At 38.8% G+C, this 24,214-nt stretch overlaps 1 protein-coding gene across 1 annotated transcript in view; it reads left to right on the forward strand.

Moving 5' to 3' along the window:
- The window catches only part of PIGN (phosphatidylinositol glycan anchor biosynthesis class N), a 109,604-nt gene that overhangs the window by 41,296 nt on the left and 44,094 nt on the right, over positions 1 to 24,214 (forward strand). The window contains exons 11-14 of the mRNA XM_032117172.1: positions 528 to 620; positions 2,498 to 2,553; positions 17,572 to 17,650; positions 21,206 to 21,388. Coding sequence (XP_031973063.1) covers positions 528 to 620; positions 2,498 to 2,553; positions 17,572 to 17,650; positions 21,206 to 21,388 — 411 coding nt within the window. The remainder of the gene's footprint in view (positions 1 to 527; positions 621 to 2,497; positions 2,554 to 17,571; positions 17,651 to 21,205; positions 21,389 to 24,214) is intronic.

Consider the following 24,214-nt stretch of genomic DNA (forward strand, 5'->3'; position numbering starts at 1 on the left):
AGCATTTCATTAGTCTGCCTTCATGCTGCTGGTTTCCCATATAAAACACCTATTTACAGCATATTTTGCAAAGTATTTCTTCTGGAGACTCTGCCCCAATGTCTCTCACCTTGTCCTGCACTCCTTGCTGGTTGTGTGCATAGCGGGTGGCATGGGAACTGCTCCCTTTCCTATCACAAGTACTGGACTGAGTCAGGCCCAGGCAAGGCTTTGGGTGGAAGACTTCTAGGGATTTCAAAAATGGCTTCTGATTAGTGGTTGAGTTTATATTATTTTATAGTATGTAGTTTAATAACAACTTCTGTTATTTATGTTTTTTGCATTCCTGTAGAAGCTGAAGTATTACAAACAATCCCAGTGATGTTGCAAAGCTGTGTAAGAAGAGTATTTTCAAAGGAGTCACATGAGTTATTTCAGCAGTAATTTGAAGTATTCTTACTGCTCATTTGGCCAGCAATTCAGTTAAGAGAAATTCCTGTTATTTCATTTAATTTTTTTTGCTTATTATGTGTATTTTTCTTCCTCAGGGAACTCTGCCTTTGGAGTATCTGAACAGTAGTGCTCATTTCAAAGCAGAGAGCATGTTCACCAACGCTGTTCAGATTCTTGAACAATTTAAGGTATTAAACATATGGTAAAAAACCCCAACTTACCTGAATAATAGTTGTTGCTATATGTAAAATAATTATATGACATATCCTATACATAGTGTGCTAAATTGAAAGGATTAAAATTGAATGCACATTCATTTAATTGAATAGCTGTGAGACTTACCTGAAGAAGCTTGAAAGACTTTAATAAACAAGTTTGGTTGCTTTTTTGTAAGGAGAATGAATGACTTTTTTCTTGATTCTTAACAAAAATGGTGATGTTTATTGGTGTTAATGTAAACCTACTTGCAGTATGTAGGTAGAATCTGAATGCTGGAGAAGGGAAATAATGCCTTTGCAATGGGGGCCGGGAGACAAGGCTTTAAATCAGGATCAGTACACAAACAGATCACAAAGGTAATAGGCTCCTGTGCATTAAAGAAATTAAATTAGTGGCCTAATTAACTTTTAGCTAATGCTGTTATATCTGTTGTTTTGCTTTGCAAGTGTTCATCTCTGGCTTCTCTGTCTTGATTCATTTAATATTGGAAATTACATTATGAGAACACGAGTGGTCCAAACAAAATGGTTCTATTTCACTATGCAGTAGAGTAAGAAACTGTCCAAAATCCCCAAATCCCAGTTTTGGCAAGGCATAGAAATGCTCTGAGGGAAAACCATCCTCCACAGACAGAAGCTGAGACATGAAAGAACTGTTATCCTGTCTGGAAATCCATGTCATGATAGTGAAACAGTGAACCAGCATGAGATGACATGAGGAGATCAGCACCTTCGGCATCTTCTGTCCCTTTGTGAATGCCAGGTTCACAAAGGTGTGGATACCAGGGTGGCAGTGTCAGCAGCAGACTCATTTTCAAAAATATAGTGGAAAAGCTGGCATGTGACAGGGAAAGTGACTGGTAGGGTTGGACATGAAGTTTGAAGCACACTGATATCGCCTCTGCAGTTGGAAGACCTCTGCTTTAAGAATTAAGGATGTCACTCAGATCTTTTTCACTTAAATTGGTATCTTTGAGATTATTTTAAAAAGAAGTAGTTCTGCTTCTCCTTTCCTTTGAGCTTACTTGTATTCTTGTTCTGTAGTGCTGGATTATCTTTGTTGTTGTTGTTGGCTTCTTTCTAGCATTGTATTGAATGATCCTGTCTGAATTTCCTTTGTGTTTCTCTGCTGAAGCAGAAGTAGTGCACTGGCTTAGATGTGCCAAGTGGATTTTTACTTTCCCTGTGATGGACTGACCTGACCACAGTTTGTGCTCCCTGGAGATGATGTTGCCTTGGATGGATAGGATGAAATGTGTAGGTTGCTGCTTCCACCTGTCAGGTTTTACAAGTAGTGTGCTTAGAAAGTTCCTGGCTGCACATTATGCCAACAGTCAGACTTGAGTCAGGCAGCTGCAGGAGGCCTTAAAGATGATTTGGAGGACCTTGGACAAAGTGTCTCTGATGGCATCAAAACCTTCTGTTTTTGTCCGTGTGCAGGTTAACTGATTTAACAGCATTGCTTTGGTGGTGTTTGCTGCAGTATACTGTTCTTGTCTGGCATAAATGGTGCTGGTTTCAATGAGGGAGGTCGGCACTGAAGCCTGATAGCACTTCTAGCCATATCTTCCTTTTATCCTGCAAACTGTATAAGTCCTGAGAAAATCAGTGGCTGGAGCATGGTTTATTTTATTTACTGTAGAGCAGGTCTGAGTTTCCAGGAACTCAGAGGAGTTGCACATACTGGAGTATAACACCCACTTTCATGGACAGTATATTGACACTGTTATTTCATTTCTTTTCCAAAGTCTTAGAAATCTTCTGTGATTTTTTTGTAGTTTAATTCCTGATACAATTTTTAATCTTGTTGCAACTTGCATGTAATGATTTAATGCTCTTTTATGCAGGTTAAGATGAGTCAGAAAAAGAAAACCACATTGTCATTTCTTTTCACACCATTCAAGTAAGTGTCTCTAAAAACTATGAGTATTTTACCTGATTGTTTGTCTTATCACTTGCTTCAGTATTTCAGTGAGCTGCAACAACACATTCAGTCTCTTAAGTCTTCTTTTAGGTGACAGTGTTTATCTGACTATGGAACTTTGCACTAGAACTCTATGCAATTAACTACTACTTCTCACCAGAACTTTAAAATAGATTTATTTTTTAAAATCTATTCCTTACATTTAATTTGCCATTAAGGATTATTTGTCTAAACTTTTTTTTGACAGTATAGTGATATAGATTGCACAGTAATTTTCAATGATTTTTTTTTTTTTTTGCTATGGTTTTTGCAGCATTCTTTGGGAGATACAAATCCCTAGAGGGTCAGCAAATGCAATCTGTTCTAGTTTGTATCTATGTATATACTGAACTAAGGATTGTTTCTTCTGCGATTTAAATTCTAATGAAGAATAAATAAAATACATTGCATCCAGAAAAGAAGCTTGCAATGTTAAGAATTTGTGTTGCTTAGTCTTAGTGTTTCCAGGGCTGTGAAGGAGTCTTTGCAGTGATTTGTGTATCTGGGAACTCTATTCTAGTGTATGGAACATTTACTGCCCCCCTCACCCTTCTGTCTTATCTAATTAAAGGTGCCTTTTCCTTTTCCTTTCCCTTTCTTCTATAAAGGTTTTTAAAAGCTTTGCCATGGGTGTGCGTGATAGTGTTCAGTTCTGCTCTCAGTTTGTGGAGTGCTCCAAAAATGCCTTGTCACAGGAGCAGCTGTTTTCCTTTGGGAAATAGAGCTGATGTTAATTAAGATCTTTAAATCATAGCAGCAGTAAAAAGTACTCGAGTCACTTCCTGAGAAGTATGGTTATTGTTAAAGATGATTGCTGTCTGTCTGAACAGACATTTACTGTGTTATTTTATGCCTCTAGCTCCTTCAAAGGGAAAGGTTTGAGACAGTCTGTGAGACTCAAGTTAATCTTGGGCACATAATGAATCTTTTAGAACAAATTCTGAATAAGAATGACAGTTGCATTATCAAAGATTTTACTGATCTGTATGAAATAAAATGCCCTTCTGGAAAGGTTGGCCAGTCCTCTTTGATAAATGACTATTAGTTTGATTTCACAGCTCTTTAAAGTTTACCTTTCCATAAGACTGATTCGATGAAATAGGATGTGCTTTTCTTAATGCTATATTTATCTTTAAAGGAACTAAGTGTTGGGGAGGATGAAACAGGAAAACCTTGGAAATATGATTGCCTGACAAAAGATTTTGGGAATATGAAAACTACAGGCAACATCGAAATGAAAGCCACTTTTGAAATACCAGGTCTTAGTTACTGAACAACTAGAAAACAATGGTATGGCCACCGAAGATAATCCCCTCTTGATTGAACAATACCCTCTGCTTGCAGGCAGGTCCAAGGGTCAGAGCAGACCCTACTAGCTCAGCAGAAGGGGTCCAAAGAGTAGTTTTTAGAAGTTAAGATGTAACACTTTATGGTAATATAAGAACTCTTATAGGCTGTATGTAAATGCTATAGGATTTGTATCTTGTATTAGATTGGTTAGTGACAATTAGAATATTCAGTACAGAAGATGATTTATTGTATTGTAACCAGGACTTCAGACACTTCTATTCATTCTCACTTCCATTCTCTCTTCTATTCATTCTCTATTCCTCTCTTCCACTTCTACTCTTACTTCCACTCTTGCTCTTACACCCTCTCTCTCTCTCTCACCTGCTTACTCTCTTGGGCCTGCTCAGAGCTGAGTCAGGCAGCTCTGAGCAGTGCCCCAATACCCACGCCTTTACAATAAACCGACTGTGTCCCAAGACCTGCTTATAGAGATCTCTCCATCCGTCTCCGTCCCGACCGAACCCGCCCTGGAACCTACACTAAGTATTACCAATTGCTTTATGGATTGGTGTCTTTCCTGTTTTATGATATGTTTGATTGTTTTAAGTGGAAATGCCAGAAACATTTATCACTTTGAAAACGCAACTAAAACCTGGTATAAACATATTGTTACTTTGGTATGGTCCACGGCAAAAATAAGTTTATTTTCTTCAGATACTCTTCAGTTTTTTCTGAATCAAAATTTGGATTAATAGTTCTTCCGGCAAAGGTTTTTATTTGAGACCAAAATCATTCCTTGGATCTGTAAATGTCATGGATGGAGTGATGCATCTCGCTCATCAGAGAGAAGTAATAACACATTCATTGATATAAACCAGCTATTTCACCATGTTTGATAGTAAATGTGACAGTGTCACAGACAAGATTGTGGCACGGTACACTTGATTATTTACTGCATAGAGGATGGGTCAGAAAAAGCTGTCATGGAGACTCTCCTGTTGAGTTGTGAGGTTCAGAAAAGACCCCATTACATTCTAACCACCTTCTCAGAGGGAGTTTAGGTGCAGCTGGGTCCTGACTTAGTCCCAGATTTGGTCAATGGTTTGTGTCTAAAGGATTATACATGCACAAACAAACCATTGTGTTAGTTAGCTAAGACTGCAAGTTTGGCATGCTGTTAATCACTTGCCAAGGGTCTCTTGTGGCAAGGAATATGTCAGCTTTGAGGAGCAGCCAGTAGGGGTGGGGGAGGCAGGGAATCCACTACCTTACAGGAGATGCCTGTGCTTACATGTTGTGGGGATGAAGACTTTCTTTGTTGTTTCAAGATGATGCTGTTTATTCATTCTAGGAAAGCAGAAAGACTCATACCATGGATGGTCACACATTACTGCAAATACTCACCCACAGTGTGCTGGGATGGGGGTAGTTTGGCCAGATTCTGATTAGTCTTCACAGCTTTTCTCGACTTTCAAAACTTGGCTCATGTCTGGGAAGCTATAAAAGGGTCTTGTCCAACCTGTTACTAATAGTTGGGATGAAGTGGTTGAACACAAACTTACTTTTAAGCAGATGAGTAACTTCTTAGTGCTCCAACTTGCAGGAACCGAAGGAAGACCTGAGGTAGTATTAGGCATGACCTGTCTATAGATCCATCCCTCCTTCCCCTCCTTCACATTCAGATGACTGAATGTGTGTGCAGTGAACACAAGCCTAAACTTCAGCTGCAGGTGCATGATTTGATGTATTAGTGTAAGGCAAACCACATCTGTTCTTCAAACAATTATGCTTGAATCTGAATGAGATAGAGAGGGAAAGGCATGTATCCCCTTCTGCTGTCTTTGCTGAGACACTTTTTTGGTGGTAGAGAAAATGGTGTAGAAGGGTATGGTTACTTTTTCAGGAGAAGTTAAAAATGCAGAGGTGTGGGGACACCTACCTCCTGTCCCAAGCAAGAGAAGTCTTGGTATGCTGTGCTACATTTCAGAGTAACTGGTAACTGTGTGGAGGTTGTGTTTCTGCATAGCTGTATGCTCTCGGGACTTGTTAGCCCAGGTTTAATGTCAGGTTTGACCCCTGATCTGTACTAACCTATGGTTGGTCTTACCTGCTGCTGCAGCTGAGCACAGTTCTGTGCTGTGTTTCTGCACTACTGTCTTTTCCTTCAGACACAAATAACTGCTTCCACCTTTGTTCATTTTCAGTTGTACAAAGCAGTTATACCCTTTTTTTATCCTTCTGATGCCTGAAATATGTAACTTGAAGCTCAGAAAGTGTGTGCTCCAGCACATAATGCTTTTTTCCTTCATAGTTTATTGGAGGTTAGTGAAGTTTAATTCATGTCTGAAGTGCTTTGGGATCATGAAGTTATGTAGAAAATTTTAAATATTTTTTTTTTGTGATTATTACAGATTTTGTGTTATTTCTGCAACTTGATGACCTGAAAATGGACAAAGATATCTCTGAGAACTGAATTTCTTAAATTACCTAAATTAAAGATGTAGCTGAATAAAGTCTGTATAATAGAAATGTAAATATGAGCTCCAGAAGAAATCTGAGTCTAGATCAGATTGGGACATTCTGGTTTTAGAGATAATGCAATTTCTAATGAATATGTAGTTTTCAGAGGGGGTGGAGAGGGGAGTATATATTCACAAACAATGTGTTCTATAGAAATTGCAACTTAACAAAAACCCGAACTTAATTTTTTAGTCAGAAATAGCATTAAAAGGTTTGTTTTAGTATTCTGAGGGGAAAATCCTGTTTTCTAGTTTGATTTTTCAGGTGTTTTATTACTGAGTGAGTGAAAACTGTTCATGACCTTCAGCTGCAAGGACTCAAAAACTAGTGTTTGAGTTGTATGTTGAATATATTGCACCAAAAGCATTAAGCTAGATTACATATATATATATATATATATATATGGGTAAAATAAGCCTATTTTTAAAGTGTTGGCAACAGAAGAAGAATGTTGAATTGATATAAAGCTTCTGATTTCTCCAGGGAATCTCATCCCTAGCAGAAATGTGGCTGGCACAGTAGACCGGAAATGAAGGCGGCCAGTAGATATGTGCCCTTTCCTACTTGGATCTAAATTGCATCTATCTGAAATCCACCTGTCAGGTGTATAATGATGAGAAGGAGGATGGAGCTGATCATTGTGTTATGTGATGGAAACTTCAGTAGTGTCTACTGAAGAGCCAGTCTTGAGGCAGGTTAAAGTTTAGATAGCTCTGTCTATTAATAAGGATGTGTCTGGCTGCCTGTAATGCCATTTTTGCTTTATCAAAGTGCTTTCATCAAGGAACAAATCTGGGTAAAAGTGTATCTTGAGGGTACTTGTGAAACTGTTGAGAATACATTTCAGAAACTCAGCTCCAAGAGTCTGATTCTGCAAGGCAAGGTGCACAGCCCGCTCCCAGGGGAGTGAATGTGCAAGAGCAGAATAGTGTCCCTTGCTGATACTGAATACTTACCTGCAGTTCCAGTTGGATGTATGAAAGAAGTTACTATCTGAAATTTGTTTCCTTCCCACTTCCTTTCTCTTCCTACCTTTTCTTCTCAAATACAAAAGACATTATTTTCAAAATCCATTTGCTTAGCAAAATCAGAGGCTTTCCTTGCAATTCTGAGAAGAAAAGTACAACGCTTTGACCTTTGCGTGTAAGAAAAGCAGGTGCCAAAATAGCAGATGCTTTGAAGGAAGTGAGAGGACAAAGCTGAAGGCTGCTGACAGAGGAAAACTGATGTCCAGGATAGTGAACTATCTTTGCTTTCTGACCATTTGATGTACCTTAAGGCAACTGCCAAGCTGGCACAGCTCAAAGATGAGTGTGCCAATGGGCCAGATGCTACTATTGCAAAATCATTCCCCAAATTGGCATCTCTGGACTGTGGAAGTAATCCTACAAGAAGTATCAGAAGGACAGTGTAGTGCAGTGAGTAAATGGTGCATCAGTGTTGCCCTAAAAGCTGCATAACCAATTAATGCAATTTGATTGTCCCAACAGGTACAAGAGATTTAAGATATTAAATTGCACAGAAGCACAGGAGTCCTTTTGCATAGTCCTGGTGTACACAGTGCTTCCAGGGATGGCTGTGCTTCCAGCTGTTCAGGTTGTGGTGCTTCACAGTAAGATGGCAGGAGCAGTAGTTTAAGAACCACTGCACAGAAATAAATCCAAGAGATGAACAGCTAAAGTACGATCAGTGCTTGCTTACCACTAGCTGAGCTTTTTTATTGAATGGCTTGAAGTTTATATCAATAATGGTTGGGGTTTTTTTAGCAGGAAATAGAAACTTGACTTTAAATAAGATACTTGGGCTATCTTCTCATAGATGAAAAATCTCATACCACCTTATGCTGCATTTTTAAAGTAACCTAATTGTCTGAATACTACATATTAATCATCTCAAATAATTATTTCTGTGTGTATAATTGAGTTATAACTTGCCTATTTATATAGACAGTCACTGCATTTTTAATGTGCAGTGTACAGCTATTAAATAAAAATGTACTTCTCTCCATAAGAAAATGTAACTCTTCCTTTGGTCTACCCTCTAGTATGAATTGAGATATAACTCCCTTAAACATTTGTATGGATTTGGTGCAAGGAAGTATCAATCATGTAGAGACTGAGTCTTTCCACATAATTGCACATTATGTATTTTGTCAGCGATAGAAAAGGAAATAGAGTGTAGAGTGTCTTTGAAGATTACAGAAACTTCAAAAAACTGCCATGTGCACAAATACCTCTCTTTTTTTCCTTTCTCTGATGACTGGAGATACAGCACTACATTGTTCCCTCTGTCTGATGGCCTTTCAAAACTTAAATAATAGATATTCCCACAAAATTGACATTTGGATCAAAGTGAAGCAAGTGATTTCTTTTCCACCACTGAGCGAGGCAGGGTTCCTTAAGATGTCAGTACATCCTTTGAAACATAATATTCTTGTTTTGTTTAAATAAATTACATTTATTGAAATAACTGGTAATACGTAAGATATTTGTGATACATGTGATAATGCTTGCAAGAGCAAACATTAAGAATTGAATACCAAGAGGAAAGGGTGAAAATATTGCAGTAGGGAAGGATAGTCTAATAGTGATTATTCTCCCTGCACGTTTGTTGGAACACTGTGTCTTCAGAGGACCTTTTATTTAGCAGAAGCAGTGATTTATCTGCAAAGAGATTTCAGCCCGTTTATCCTGTGGTCAAGAATGAAGGACAGCAGCTTCTATCAATTTCAAGTGAACCCTGGAAAGGAAGCTAGCCTTTTCCTTTCTCTACTTTGTCCCCATTGTGTTATCAGGTGTGAATCTAGGCATAAGGCTGCTGCTGGGACCGCTGGTACAAGCAGGCCAGTGTGGGCACCTTGAGCCTGCTGGTGGTGGGAGGCAGACTGGCAGCCCTCTCCCCTCCACCCTTGACTTTAAGAACCTGTGTATATACATGAAAAAGTAGAACTTCAGTGCTGTAGAGACAAAGTGCTCAAATGAAAAGAATGGCTTTGTATTAATTTTCACAAAAAGCCCTCCTGATTAAATAGTATAGGTATTATCTCTTTAGGGAGAAATCAATGCCTGTTCTTTGGCAAAATTGTCAGCTTCTCTCTCACTGAATGGGCCATGTCTGAAGCACTCTGCTGCTCAGGGAGGATGCAATCCTCTTAGAAGGCAGACATCCTGCTGGTCTTGAGTTTCAGAAGTGCACTCGGGAGCTTTTAGTGTGTACATGAAAAGCTAACTGGCAGCGGCTTCTGCGCAGGAGGACTGGATGTAATTGGATTTACTATCAAGTAGGAAGTAGGTAAGGTCTTTAGAAGGAGCTAAAAGGCTGGTGTATAAGATAAAGCATCACAAGATTAATGTATATTTCTCTATTTCCTTGTATTATAAATCCTTTTGGCCTTTTCTTGGAACTTCATGCAATAGGGGTGAGGGAGGGTATACAGCAGGTGGTAGGAGGGGATGGACAGAGAATGCTCTGCTCCAGGGCATGAGGTAAGGGGCAGAGTACAGAACTCTTTCTGGATATCAGTAATAAAGGCCCAATAACCAATAGCTTAATAAAATAGCTGTCTTAATAATATAAAACAAACAGAAGAATACAGATAGCAAGTAAATCGTATGTCCCTTCAGATGCTGGGTACCCTGTGTTCATGGAGCACTGGATCAGTTTTCTGATGTTGCGACACAGATGCTGGCTGTGGGGAAGTTCCCTTGTTTTGGTCATTCAAGCTGCTATATTATTTTCTATTAAGAAATCATCTCTGGTAATATATTCTGTTGTCAGTATGGAGGTTTACATGAGAACTTCTTGCAGCTCTTACATACATGAGGACAGGCAGGCAGTGTAGTCCCTGTTGCAGAGTGGGAACTGCCTGCAGGCTCCTCTGTTCTACCAGCTGACTGGGTTTGTCCCATGGCCAAGGTATTTGGGCACCACAAGCCTGGGCCTACTGAGGGTAACTGCTATGTGGATCATTGACTCCTTGAAGTACAATGGTCTCATGGTCAGGATCAGTACTGGTGGTCTCCCAGATGTGTTTTGGTGGCCATGGGGCCCTGCTAGTAGGTACTTGCCCAGCACAGCACAAACTGCCTGCTCTGGATGCAGCTGGTTGAAAAATGGTCACTAGGGTTTAGGATTGGCATGTAGGATTGTGGAGCAGAAGAGGAGCTGTGGTATAACACTACATAGCCACAACACTGCAGATACCTAGATCCAGCTCATTGTTATAAATCATACATAAGTCATTGATACAAATCATCATGTATCTTGGAGAGCTGAGGGCTCACTTGCAGCATTGGCAGGGTGTTATTTAGAGTCAGCACATATCCCTCCCCTGTAGTACTAAAATAGAAGAGACTTTAAAAATGGTGCCTTTCTTTTCCTTCAAGGATCTTCCACCTTCTCTGAAAAGCAGTTTCCCTTTCCAAGACTTCAGCATTATGTCCTGCTATGGCTTTCTGGACAAACCCCCAGCTCCTGGATGATCCCTGCATCCAGCTTCTCACTTCTGCTTTAAGGGGGCCAGAGGGACAATTTCAGAGTGTGGCCTCCTCCCTTCTGGCCTCTGATTCTCTGAAGCCCTTGCTGTAGTAGTTTACATGCAAAATATGCTGTGTGCAGCCCAGTTACCTTAATTGCTTCTCTGGTCAGTGAATTTGCAGCTGGCAGTTTAGTTGTCAGCTCCTTTTTCTCTCATCTTTGTTATCTAAAGGATTTACATAGATATCCTAAGGCACTCTGCAGTTGAATATGCTACATCAGGGATTCTGATTTGTGAATATTAAAGGCTGTTTTAATTCCTGAGACTTGACAGTCCAGGGTTAGAGCATTAGCAGTCAGACCATTTCCTGTGGGTTCACTGATGTCCTGCTGTCCTCCTCTGCATGTTTGTGAATCTGATGAATACAAAAGAATAGAGGTACCGATGGGCTTTTGCAATGTGTCAGTAAATATACTTTTTGCTACCTTTGGCCTGTGGAAGTGTGTGTCCTCCTTTCATTTCATTATGCATTAAAGAACAAAAACCTCAGAACTTAAAGGAGCCTTATTGACTTCCTTAATCCTTTTCTTTCTTTTGGAGTGCCAGCAGTGCTTTTTAACGCTTCTTAAAAGAAAAAGGAAAACTGAGTTGCAAAGATAGCTGACTACAACCCTACAACTAGACTACCTGACTAAAATTTTAAACACAGTAGTCAGAAAATCCAGAAATACAAAAACCCACTTGAAATTTAGAACCTCCAAAACTGAAACTCCTGGCAGTGGAACAGCAGGAGCAAAGAGATTAGATTAAGTTGGGAGAGGGAATATTGTGGGTTCCGGGCTTTATGAAGCTGTAATAAACTCTTTATTGTAGGTTTATGTACAGCACATTTTCTTTTAAAAAGCACAACTTTAGCATACTAAAACTATGGCTGTAATTTTTAAAATCTGTAATCAACATGTATCTTCTAATTATGAAAATCAGGTTTCTTAGGACTTGCCTCTTTTAGCAGCTTACCTGAAAATATTTTAGTAAACCAGTAAAATTAAGGCCATCTAAACAGATTAAGGATCACTGAGTTACCCACCAAATTGTTTAATCTTTGAAGCTTCACTCTTTGATCAAAACTAAAATGTATGCAAAGGATTGTCTCTGTATCTCATAGTATGTGCTTTCAGTCTGTCTTTGGCAGATACTGTAAAATAGTTCTTTCTTCTGAAAAGGCACATCTAAAGAACTGGAATTGAACGCATTTTGAAAATGGGAGAAAATTGGCTTCTGGCCATTAAAATTAATGTAAATAAGTAATTTGGTGAGGTCCATAGAACTGTAACAGCTTTCTTTTTCCTGATCATTGCCCCCAGTAACATCATATACTTTGTATTGCACAGCAAGTTCAACAGAAAGTAAATATCATGGTTCCAGACTTTGACTTTTGAAATATTTATTTGGTCAATTTTTCCACATTTTGTTGAATGAACTCAAGACTTTGCATCCCTTGCCATTCATTGTCTTTCTGATTGTTCTCTGCTACGGATGAGCTGGGAAAGTTTTCTCATATGCATTTCATTCAGCTCCTACAAGACTCTGCACAGTACTTTGGAAAGAAACAAGAGAATGGCAAAGTTGGGTTCATTTGTGGTTGCATTGTCATCAATATTAAGTGTCTGCACTCGTGGGTTGCTAACTGCAGCAAATTTGATGTAGAACAGAAATAAGTGTGCAATCATGTTTCTGCTACATGAATAATGTTGAATGCAAGATCTGTGTCTCTACTCTCCCATTACCCACCTGGTGCTTTCTCAGGCGCCATCTCTGTTGTGCACTGGGAATGTTTGAAGGCAGCTCTCAGGGGAGACTGACTGCATTTTTGAAGCCTGTTGCTGCACTGGCTCAGTTGCTTTTGAATAGCAGCCCCGCTAAAACATCAGGCCAGTCTTATATCTGCACTTTTAAGATGACATTTTGCCAGCACTGGATCAAATTATTGCTGTGTGGATCAAAGCAGTAATAGTGGGTCCTGTAAGTATTATTTCAGCTGCTTGCTGAACTGCTGGAGTGGAAGCCATCTCTTCTCTGTAGTATGGCGCTCTCACAGAGGGATGTGCGGTAACAGAGTTTGAACATACTCAGCTGATTCTGTTGCTGGCAATTTTCTCCCATGGAGAGAGCAGAGAGGCACTGGCACCTGTCCCCAGCAGTGTCTGGATGGCAGAGGCCTTGGATGCTCTCCTTTATATGGTGTTCAGAAGGTCACCCACCTATACAAAATCCTATCAGACTTTATTGAAATGCTTGCTCCCATCATGGGGTTATCATGAGGGTCAAGGGATGTGTGTCCATCTCCTTTAGCTTTTTAGTTTTGCATCAACAGGAGGAGCTGGTGCTTTCCTCCCCATCTCCCAGATAGCCAGTATAAAAAGGTAGAAGACTGCTGTACAGCTACTTCTGATTTGCTGTTGGATAAGGGTCATAGGAATGTGATCACTGTCTTTTGCAAATCTTGCCACTCTTAAAGAGTTGTAGGATGCACAGTATTTTCTTTTTTTCTGATGGGGGGAGTGAAAAGGCAGTGATAGAGGGGTGTAGATGTGCGTGAGCTGACATAGGTACATGGGGTTTGTGTGTATAGGGAAGCAGCTGAAATAAATTTGTTTTCATCTGACAGTGAGCTAGGTGAAGATCTCAGTCTTTCTCTTTGTACTTTTCATCTACAGGTCTGTGATCCTTCCTTGACTTTCATTATTAAATCTGCAGCAATTTAAGTGTTCAACTAAGACAGACACGAAGGGGTTACTTTCTGTAGTAGAATTCTGGAAAATTTACTGTGCAATAAAATTACCATAAATCTTTACCCAAATAACCAGGCATAATAAAATTAACAAACTAGCAGTGGTGGATACAGATATATTTGCAAGGCATCTCCTTCTGTTCTGAGATTTTTTATTTCATGGTTTGACTGCATCATGCTACCTATGCCGTTGGGGATGGTAATTTCTGTAGTGTGATGATAAACAAGACTCATTGGCCAAAGAGATCCCTTTGACATTGCTATGGTGAACGTTCTTCATCACAGTCTTGTTGTGAATTGCTGTCAAATAGCTTAGCTTATATGAAGCATGAATGATGTGCTGGAAAGATTAATTTTGTCAGGTATACCTATGACAAGGGTAACTCACATCTCAGAAGAGAGAGTTTACAAGCACTTGCATGATTAGCCCAATCATCTTGTTTCATAATTAATTATGTTTATTCATGGATGAAGCTGTGATTTCTGTCTGGAACCAGGAAGTTAATCTCTGCTAGCCATAATGAAAAATAAAGTTACTCTTCCAGAACCACCATCGTTTTCTGGGAAGAATGTAATTTTGTCTTTAGAATCCTGATGGTATTGTGGATGTGTGTGTGTTTATAATCTACGTGACCATGGAGTTCTTGCCTTTTTTTTTTTTTTTTTTTTTTGAGTTAAACCTCTGAGTACTACACTTTTCAGTGCATGTGTTTGGCAATACTTTTAAGGAAAGAAGGATAGAGTTGAGTCCTCTGACTGAATTCTCTTTGTGTGTGTCTCTTAATAGGACAGGTATTTTTGTGTTATGGAAGAAGACCTCAGATTTTACTAGTCAAGACTATTCATCTTGAATTTGTTAGAATTGGATTTTGATGACGGATAGCTGGCAAGAGCATATACACATACACTGTGGTTTTCCTTCTAGAGTTCAGAATCTTTCTAATGATGATCAGTAAATTCACTTCATTGCTATTAACATTGCTTGTGTGGATATATGTATTAAGTCACCTTGAGAATACATTGACATTTACTAGTGCCTCTGGGATGCTGTACAGTAAAACACAGGGAGATAAATCTTATCAGTTTATTATTTCCTAACACTGTATACTACTGGAGACCTTTAAAATACTTTAAGTTAAAGTCAAGTGGTGCTAAGAACAGCTCAAGCTTTAGCTTCTCAGATTTAAATTTTCCTTGTGGTTTTGTTTTTTGGTAAGTCTTGTAGATTTTATAGAACCACCATTTCTAAGTCCATGGGTTTTTTTCATAGGCAACTTTCCATATTTGTTCATGGCTCATCTTTGTCTCTATGCTTTCTGCTACATCTAGATTTCTTTTAAATCTCTCATCTACTTTGTAAGCTTCAGGAAGTGAATCAGTGTCCTCAATGGATGATAAACTGCTTATGGTGAGCTAGGCTTATTCTTTAATTGAGGGATTATCAGCATATTTGGTAACCTTTTTAGTCTGGTATAAAATACAAAAATTCTTTAATCACTTCTTCGCTTTTTTGTTTAATACAGAGGTAAAAAATATCTTAAGATAATGATCACTCCTTGCATTTTCATAGTTATATATGAATAATCCTTAGTTTCTGGTGAAATTCATAAATTTTACAAAAACAGTTGTTAGACAATTGTAAATTCAACCTCTTGAAAACTATATATATGTAAGGAAGGTAAAACATGTGTTATAATATTAGCTTTTGAAAATTAACAATGCACCTGCCAATGGTAACCCCATTTGACAAAATAATTGCTTTCAGTGTTTGACTTACTCAACATTTTACTGTTTGAAAACCCCTTTTATTCTGTTACACCATCCATGTACAGAGATCCTAGGTGCTGTCCTCTAAGAAGGAATAGGTGAAGACTATTGTTCATTAATAATATAATGATTCAGTGAGAATAAAAAGATAATAAGTGGGTTATAGCTAAATGACTAAAAATATGAAGTAAAATATAATTTTGGCTTGGAAGATTTTGCATTGAATATGACAAGGATATAATTCACAGAAAACAGTATGGGTAAAACAATAAAAATGAGACAGGGAACATAGGAACGTCTTGAATGTGTTTAAGTCCTAAATAAACCTTCTGAATATTTATTCCAGATTTTTTTTAATCTTTACCTAAAATCTAAGATATGTTTGTTTTTTTTTCCCCTCCTCCTATTAATCTCCACACATGGTGAAACTCCCACCTTGGGTGGGTGTATTGCTCCCTTTCCTCTACCAGACGTAAGGTTGGCTTCCAGAGGCACATGTCATGAAGGTGCAGAAAACAACCAACATTCACTTTGCTATTTTTCAAGTCTGGTTTCTAAAATCCTTTGTTTCCCCTCAAAGTTAAGGTGATCAAACTTTTACCATGACCTTGTGACCATCTTTTTTCTCCCTTTTTCCTTTTCTATGGGACCTCTTTCTTCCTACTTGTTTATAGGTATCATCCTTCAATTCTTTTCTAGATTGAAAAGAGACAAACATTTTCTTAATACAGTTACTTACTCTTCTCAAAAGTAAGATCAGTTGCTGTTCAAATTATTCAGTGTTTTGGAAGATTCCTGCACAATACTACTGTGCTCTGAACTTAATGAAATAGCATCAAAATATACCAGGATGTTACTACTAATAAAAATTCAGGTTGTTCAGGTACAGAATACGTGGAATATATTTCATGGTTCAAAGGATGATATGTATGTATTGCTGATGTATCAACTGCTGTATCAGCCTATCAACTGGGTTGTAGGCAAAAGTTATTCATAGCTGTTTGGGAGCTGCAGGAATGAGCATTTCTATGCAGCAGCTGCATAAAATCAAGACCTGCTCCTGTGGTTCAGCTGAGTGACCACCCAGGCAACTGCTGCTGATTTAAATGGTGGGAGTCACCTGATTTGCCACTGCCTGAAACATGAGTTTGGTGGTCCGTCTATGAGGCATGTAAAGGAGCAGGTGTGGCAGAGAGAGGCATGCAATTGGGCCATCCTGTGCTGTGGATGCTGAGAGCTGGTGCTGTGCCTCTGCTGTGTTGTGGAAGGTGTGAAGGAAAACTGCTGTGTGCATTCACTGGCTGCAGAAAGCTGTGACCCGTGGTGGTTTGCCTGTGGTGTCTAGAGCAACAGTGACTGTGTTGTGGCTTATAACTTATGCAGGGTCAGCCTGGGATTCTCAGGCCTGCTGCTGTCCCTAAACTTGGGAAGAAAATGGTACAGGAGCAACAGGTCCTTCTCCCTTCATTTGATGGAGTTTGGTTGACTGGCTTATTTGTCCTTGTTACTACATTCTGTAAGGGAAGAATGGTAGCAATTGTTTAGGTGGATGATCAAATTCATTAAAATCAAAGAGATTTTTATCACTGACCTCAGTGTAGCCAGGTAACTGTGTTATCCCCTGCTCTGGGGACTCAGCTGATAGCTGCTTGTGTAACAGGAGACAAGGTCATACTTTCCAAAGAGAAGATTGTTAGGCATCATCTACTGTTAGCGTGGAACCTAAGCAAATCATCCAGTGCTATCTTATAAACTGCTTACAGCCATATTCAAATCAGTTAAATTGCTTAATTTTTGTATGTGCCATGATTCTTGTCCAGACCCATGTTCAATAATAATGCACAAGGGAGATAATTTTCAGCAGATTAGATGGGATCAACTACATAAAAGAAATGTCTGTTAATGCAAAGATTTTGAGATAAGTTAAAAAGCAGCTGTGTTGACATGTGTGAAGATGAATGCAGAGGAATAGATTAGTCTCAATTACCTAATTGCTTCTAATGAAGTTCAGAATATTTTGGTTTCATTACAGACTAATTCTTCTAATTGCAAAGTTCTTCTTTTCATGAGCAGAAAAAATTAATCATTAATATCTCTTTATTTTGTTGTACAGACCTCTTTCTGATTTTGAACAGATCAACTTGTTAAAAAAAATAAGACTGTATATTCAGCAGCAGAAGTACGATGAAGCGGTAAGTCTGTTTTGGCTCTATGTAAATATTTTGTTTTCTTTAAATCAAAATGAACTGAGAAATAAAACTTTTTTCCTTCCTTATGATGCACCTCTCGTTGACTCAAAACCCCCATGGAAGTCTCCAAAATTTTGCATTTTGATATGAGTTATAATGAATAATACTGACCTACTGTATTTTTTTCTCATACTTCTTAAATTGTTTGTTGCCATTCTGTAATATAATGACACACAGTGTATGTTTTTATTTTCCACAGTAGAAAAGGGTAAATTGGGAGATAAACTGAGGAATGTAGTTCATGTTCACACTTCTTAGGCTGCTAGTTGCATAAAAAAAAGTGTGGTATCTTGCTTCATCACAGATCCTGCTTTTTTTGTTCTTTTACCTGAACCAACTGTTCATGGTTTCACTTTCACATTTCAGTGTGTCAGACTGGGAACCATACATAGAACCATGCTTCTCAGTTCCAGTATTACATTCCTAAGCACTTGCTAACACTCACTGTGTGACAGAGTACTCAGTGGGTGCAGGTTCACTGGTACTTGTATTCTGATGTTCACGGAAAGAATTTGTAGAGCTAAATTATACCAAGAAGTCTTTCATTTTAACCGTTTTTTTTCAATTTAATAGTTTTTGTTTGGTCATTGACTTCTGTGTTAAAAAGTACATGAAAATATTGAATATGTAAGATTATATTTAACCTGCCAGATGCATGGAAGAATTCCATTATGTGTTAGGGTTCAGTTCTTTTTTCCTAATATGATTCTTAGGGTAATAAATTACTATTTTATGCACAGGACAGCTAAATCTATTTTATTCTTATGCCTTTTTACTTGCTTTGTTGTAAAGTGGAAATAGTTCGTCTTAAATAAATGGATCTATTTTGCTGTGGGAGAAAGTTTTCTTTTTTGTTTCCTAATACTTCTACTTGGCTATCACATTTACTTTTAGGAGACATTTTATACATTTCAGGAGTAGAACCTGCAATTTTGTCTTGTTGGTTATATGTAAATCTTACTCCTTGTTTGTTGGAGTGCTCCAGGGGTTTAAGTTCAGTCTTTGATCACTCACACATCAGACTTGTGCCTTGCCCTGGTTGTCCTCAGCATCCTGTATTGCAATGCAGAAAGATTGTTCCATTCCCAGAAGTTGGGGTGTGGATGATTCTTTGCCTGAACCCTGCAGCTCTTTGTATTGCAAATATGCACTCATAATTGTATAGAATAGATGTCATTTGGGGTGAGTTTGCCCACTGGCAGACTTGTGATCTCTTCAGTAGTTGCCGTACCTTTTTCTGTGTTTGTCATTTTTGAATCCCAACCGGATACCTGCACATATAAAAAACCTTCATTGTGTACGTTCAGCTGCTTCTTGTACTCTTCCAAATCACACAGATGAGCTTCCCGTCTTTGGGTAAATCACAGGGGTCAACACACCCAAATGACACTCACGGTGGGAAAACCCATGGTCTTTATCATGGTGTCTCCCCAGTGGAGGCATGGAGTGAGGGGACCGGTGGTTAGACTGGTGTCGTGGGTTAGCATAGCTCCAGAAGCGATTTTCTTGCCAGGAGGTGCTTACAGCTTCCTCTATGACCTGACAGAACCTATCAACTGGCTAGTTTGAATATTGACAGTTTTTTAATCCACTTAAAAAAAAGCTTGACATGCCTCTGTGGTCCTCATTTAAGAATGGACAAACCCCGGGAAAGCTCTCTCTTGCTTCCGGCCTTGGGACAGGTAACTGGCCTGGGCCTGTGCAGCCCAGCAGGGCTGGGACACAGCCATCCTGGAGCTGTGTGGCCCTGTTCCACCCGCAGCCCCCATGTCCCTGTTCCGTGCAGATGGCACGGGCTGGCTCTACACACCCCCCCTCCAGTGTGGCTGAAGATTCAGCTGAAGCTGCTCCGCTGCCCAACAAAGATCATGTGGCCAACGGCGATAAGCGAATTCCAGCTGCAAGGCCCGGGTGAGATTAACCCTTTTAGTGCTCCAAAGTCAGTAAAGAAGGAAGAGCTGAAACCCTAAGGGAGGAGAAAGAGGAAATGCTTAGAAGCTGAAATTCTGTTGTAAAGCTATGGTGGTGATGGACTATGATATAACAGAGTACCCATTGTAATTTCATGAAAGCATGGGGCATAGAGCGTTCAAACTGTACTTGTGAGCAAAAGTACCTGTGCTGGAATAAGCAAATGTTGAAGCAGCTGTAATTTGATGAGAAGTTTGAACAGGGAGAGATGGAAGTGATGAGGACTCTTGCTCCAAATTGGAAGGAGAAGACCTCAGTTCCTAGAGATGCTCCCAGAGATAGTCCTAGAGATGAAGATGATGAGGATCCTTTTTCTCCCAGGGAAGGGGGAGGGCCTCGATTCCTAGAGATGAAGATGCTCCCAGAGATGGGTGAAGAGAACCTTTGTTTCTGAACAGCTCAACCTTTAAATGGTACCCCAGTAGCTCAAGATTGGACCCTTGAAAGCAGTTGTGGGGAAAACTGCGAGTTGTGGGAAGGGACTCTGACATGCGAGCAGAGAACCAACCTGGGCGGCTGTCTCGCTGTAATACTGAGCCATGAGAGAACTTCTTGTGGAGATGTCTCCATAGCATGAGCAAGAGAGACTCCTCTCCCTAAGTGAACTGAACAGGGTTATTGTGGAAGTGGTAAACTGACTGAAAATCTCAAGGGTTGTCTTTTTACATTGTCAGTGGGAGAAGGGAGAAAGGTGAGGGGAGGAGAAGTGTTCTGAAGGTGTGGTATGATTTTTTTTTTTCTTTCTTTTAGGTCTGTTAATAAACTTCTTTATATTCTTTTAAGTTTTGTGCCTGCTTTGCTTTCTCCTAATTCTTATCTCACAGAAGGTAAATAAGTAAGTAATGAGTATTTTGGACCAAACCACTACACTTGGTGTTTCTGCCCGATTTACGAACTGAACCTGCTACAACTGGGTACAACCCTTTTTGTTTCCAAGTGATTTATGTCCTGAGAGCTACAAGCAGATGCTCTGTGAATGAATCTGGGACTGCAGTTTAGTCTCTGAATTCACCAATGGTTCTTGCAGAATCAGGCTTTACTGAAGTGGAGGACATCAAACTCCAGGCAGGGAATGCTTCAGGCTGTGGAGAGTGACCATGTTTCAGTTGCATCCATAATCCTTCTCCTATGTAAATGTGCCTTCAGAAGCATGTGACTGTTTTTTAAGGGGGTAACTTACACTGGAATATATACAGTCAAATGCTTGTGGGAAAACAAAGTGGCATGCTTGTTAATAGGTGGTGTTCAAGGTGTGCTGTCTGTGTAGCTTTCACCATCTAATGACTGTCATGGCCAGGGAGGATGGTGAAGGAGCCAGGTGATGGTTGAATTGATATCCAGCAGGAGTCCCAAGCAGTGTGTACTCCAGCAGTTGGTGCTGGCCAAAACACTATACCTGAGCATGGAGAGGACACATGTGCCAAGAGTGGTGGAGCTGCTTGAACTCCAGTTGCTGTCAGGTTAATTTGTGGAATGGGAAGCTCACACTCTTCTAATATGTTGCTTAAATGTTTTGTCTGCCTCCAGGTAGCCCTGTGCAAAACCCTGATTAACCTTGCTTTGGAAGGCTTGTCTTACTACCATAAGTATGATAGATTATTCCTGGGTCTAAGTATTGCAGTGGGTTTTGTGGGCTGGACAACTTACGTGATTCTGGTCATTATCAAGGCCCACACCAATTTGACCAAGACTGTCCCAACTAATGAAAAGGTAGGTTGGAAGCATTCAATTATTTTTTTCTATCAGTTTTCAGTATTATATGTGTGCTAAGTGACTCTGTGCAGGATAAATTGCACACCTTACACTTCTTTTGTAAGGTGTTGAGTTTTCCAGCTACTGTAATCCTGTGTAGTGTTGCTGCTAAATCCATTGATTAGGATCAGTATTCCTAAACTGCGTAAGTCTGAGTATGCAGTACTGTGCTTCTTCAGTTTTTCTTCCTGCAGCTGTCCATTTGAGATGCTAATGCAAGTGTAAGCAAACATAGTGATTTAAAACTATTAAAGGGTCTGTCTTTAAACCGGGTTTGATTTTCCCAGGTTTAATTTTCAGCATCAACAGCACTCTGTTATAATAATAATTGTTTAGAAGAATACAGAATACAGCCTTCCAGTTTCATTGATGTTATTCACTGTAAGGCCAAAAAAACCCCAGCACGTAAATTATTTTGTTCCTGCCCTCTTTGGCAATTTTACATCTGTTCTCAGAAACTGTGCAGTCCAATCGTGGCATTTTTAAAATGTATAGCCTGCTTTGATAGAAGGTGAGCTGTTGTTTCACAGATTGGTGTGCTCTCTTGATCTTTGTGATCTGCAAGTGTGCAGCAGAAGACATGAAAGATGAAGGAAGCTCTTTTTGACAAGATTATTATGGTTTGATTTTTCACAAAGTATAAAATCCTATGAACTTAATTTCTTTTCAGTCATTCATCAGGGAAAGAGACCTCAAAAAGGTGAATAGGCAAAAAGCTAGCATTTCACTAGAGAAGGATTAAAGCCTGCAGGGGAGGGAAAATTCTCCCAAACTTCAAGAATTTGTTCAGAATAGAAGGAATTGTTTCATTTTGTAATGTAGGTGAGAATGAGCGCTCACTTAGCATCTTTATTGCCTTCAATATAATATGCTGAGAAGATTCCTATCATGCTGTCTTGAGGTTTTTACTACTGGCTGAAATGAGATAGTCTTGACCTTTAATGAAAATGCTCAAACAAAATTAAAATGGAAAATATTCATAAGTGCTGTACTGTGTGATTTAGGTTTTTTTTCATCAAATAACTGAGGAGATAATTCAGGATGCATGTTATGTTAGATACAAACAAAATAATTACAATAAATAGACTGAGTATCAGGAATATTAATAACTACATTAAGGAAAAAATTTGCATTCTTAGTTGACGTAGATTTAGTTTGGTATATTGATTTTACTAGTTGAAGGCAGATTTTATGCTAGTGACACTGGCAGAAAAAAAATCGGTTTCTTAGTTCTTTGTTGATAGAATTTCTCTTCCCTCAGTTTTCATAAGAGGCCCTTTTCTGTAGAAACCTTTTTAGTGTTCCTAAATACTTGGAGAATCACAAAGCGAGGCTAATGCTTCATATACAGAAGTTATTTGGTTTATAGCTTATATTGGAGCAACTTAAAGAAATTTGCAGAGAGTAATCTACCACTGACAAATAGCCTCCTGCAAAGCACCACCTTTTAAAATCAAGGAGCCTCTGAGTAATGGAACTGCATATCCTGTATATCTTTAAAAGTTTTTGTTTCTTACGCTGAGTATGGAAAAAAAAGCAGTTTTTTTTTCTTTTGGTATAGAATGTTGTTTTGCCTAGCAAGAAGCATAACCTTTTAATCTATTTTAAACATTTACAGAAATGCAAATCTGGTTTCCATTTTCAATGCATGACTGACTATATTGGACTCTATAATATTTATGTCGCTATATGGAATAAAATGTTGATTGTGTGTGTTTACTTATTCAGTGATAAATTATATTGTGTGCATATCATATATATACATATTCATTCTGTCTATATGTCAGCAAATGTAAAATTTAAAACTAATAAAATTGCCCTAGGTCAGCTTTCTATATGACATATCCTTTCTTAGTCTAATGGCATATCTTAGCAAAAATTCTATTTTAAAAATCATTTAGAACTTGCATTTGCTGTCAGTTTAGATCAAGGCAGTTGTACATCAGTTACAGGGAGGGCGAGCCAGAAAAGATGTTAATCCATCTAGGTGAACTGCTAGCTGATTGTCTCTCCTTCTCAGCATATTTAATGTAGTTGTGTATCTGTCTACTTAACTCTTTCAAAAAATTAGCATTTGTGCAGAAGAAAACAGTGTCTTCATCATTACCTACACTAAAAGCTGCCTTTGCTATATCCAGTTGTAATACATACAGATTAAATTGTTTATTTAAAACTTGTACATAATCTTCCCTTACCAGTAATTCTTCTGATATCTGAATGTCCTTGCATAAGGAAGAATAGTTCAATGACCAGATAAAAGGCAGATGCAGAATGACTGTTTAATGCTTCTCTTTGCACAAAAAAGAGATGCTATCTGATGATTTAGGACTGACCTGCCTGTCTGAGATAACCCATTTTAAAATTTTTCTTCTTTCTTTGATGTTTCTCCTTAAGAGTGCTCTCAGTCTGAGACCATGTTTCTTTGAGTACATAACATTCTAATCCCATACCGAATTTCTTTTACTAAGAAAAGCCCAAAGCAGGAGCTGTAGGTTAGGATTAAATATAATAACAGTTGTAGCTATGTTACCTTTTAGTGCTGTGCAACACTAGTCCTCTGTTGTATTTTGAAATTGTGGGTTCTTTGAGCAAGGCAGTTTCTCCTGTGGAAGATTGGTCACAATCCTCCTTTTGTAGCTGTTCCTAGATCCTGAATAGTTGTGGTTTTTTTCTGGTAGGAGTTAATGCTTAATATTTTAGTTTAATTACTTCTCTTACAAATGTCTCAAGCAGGAGGAGGAAATATGCTGATGGAATTTCATTAAATGCTTTGACTGTAAGGCT

Source organism: Corvus moneduloides, chromosome 1 (assembly GCF_009650955.1).
Source record: "Corvus moneduloides isolate bCorMon1 chromosome 1, bCorMon1.pri, whole genome shotgun sequence".
Taxonomy (NCBI): Eukaryota; Metazoa; Chordata; class Aves; order Passeriformes; family Corvidae; genus Corvus; species Corvus moneduloides.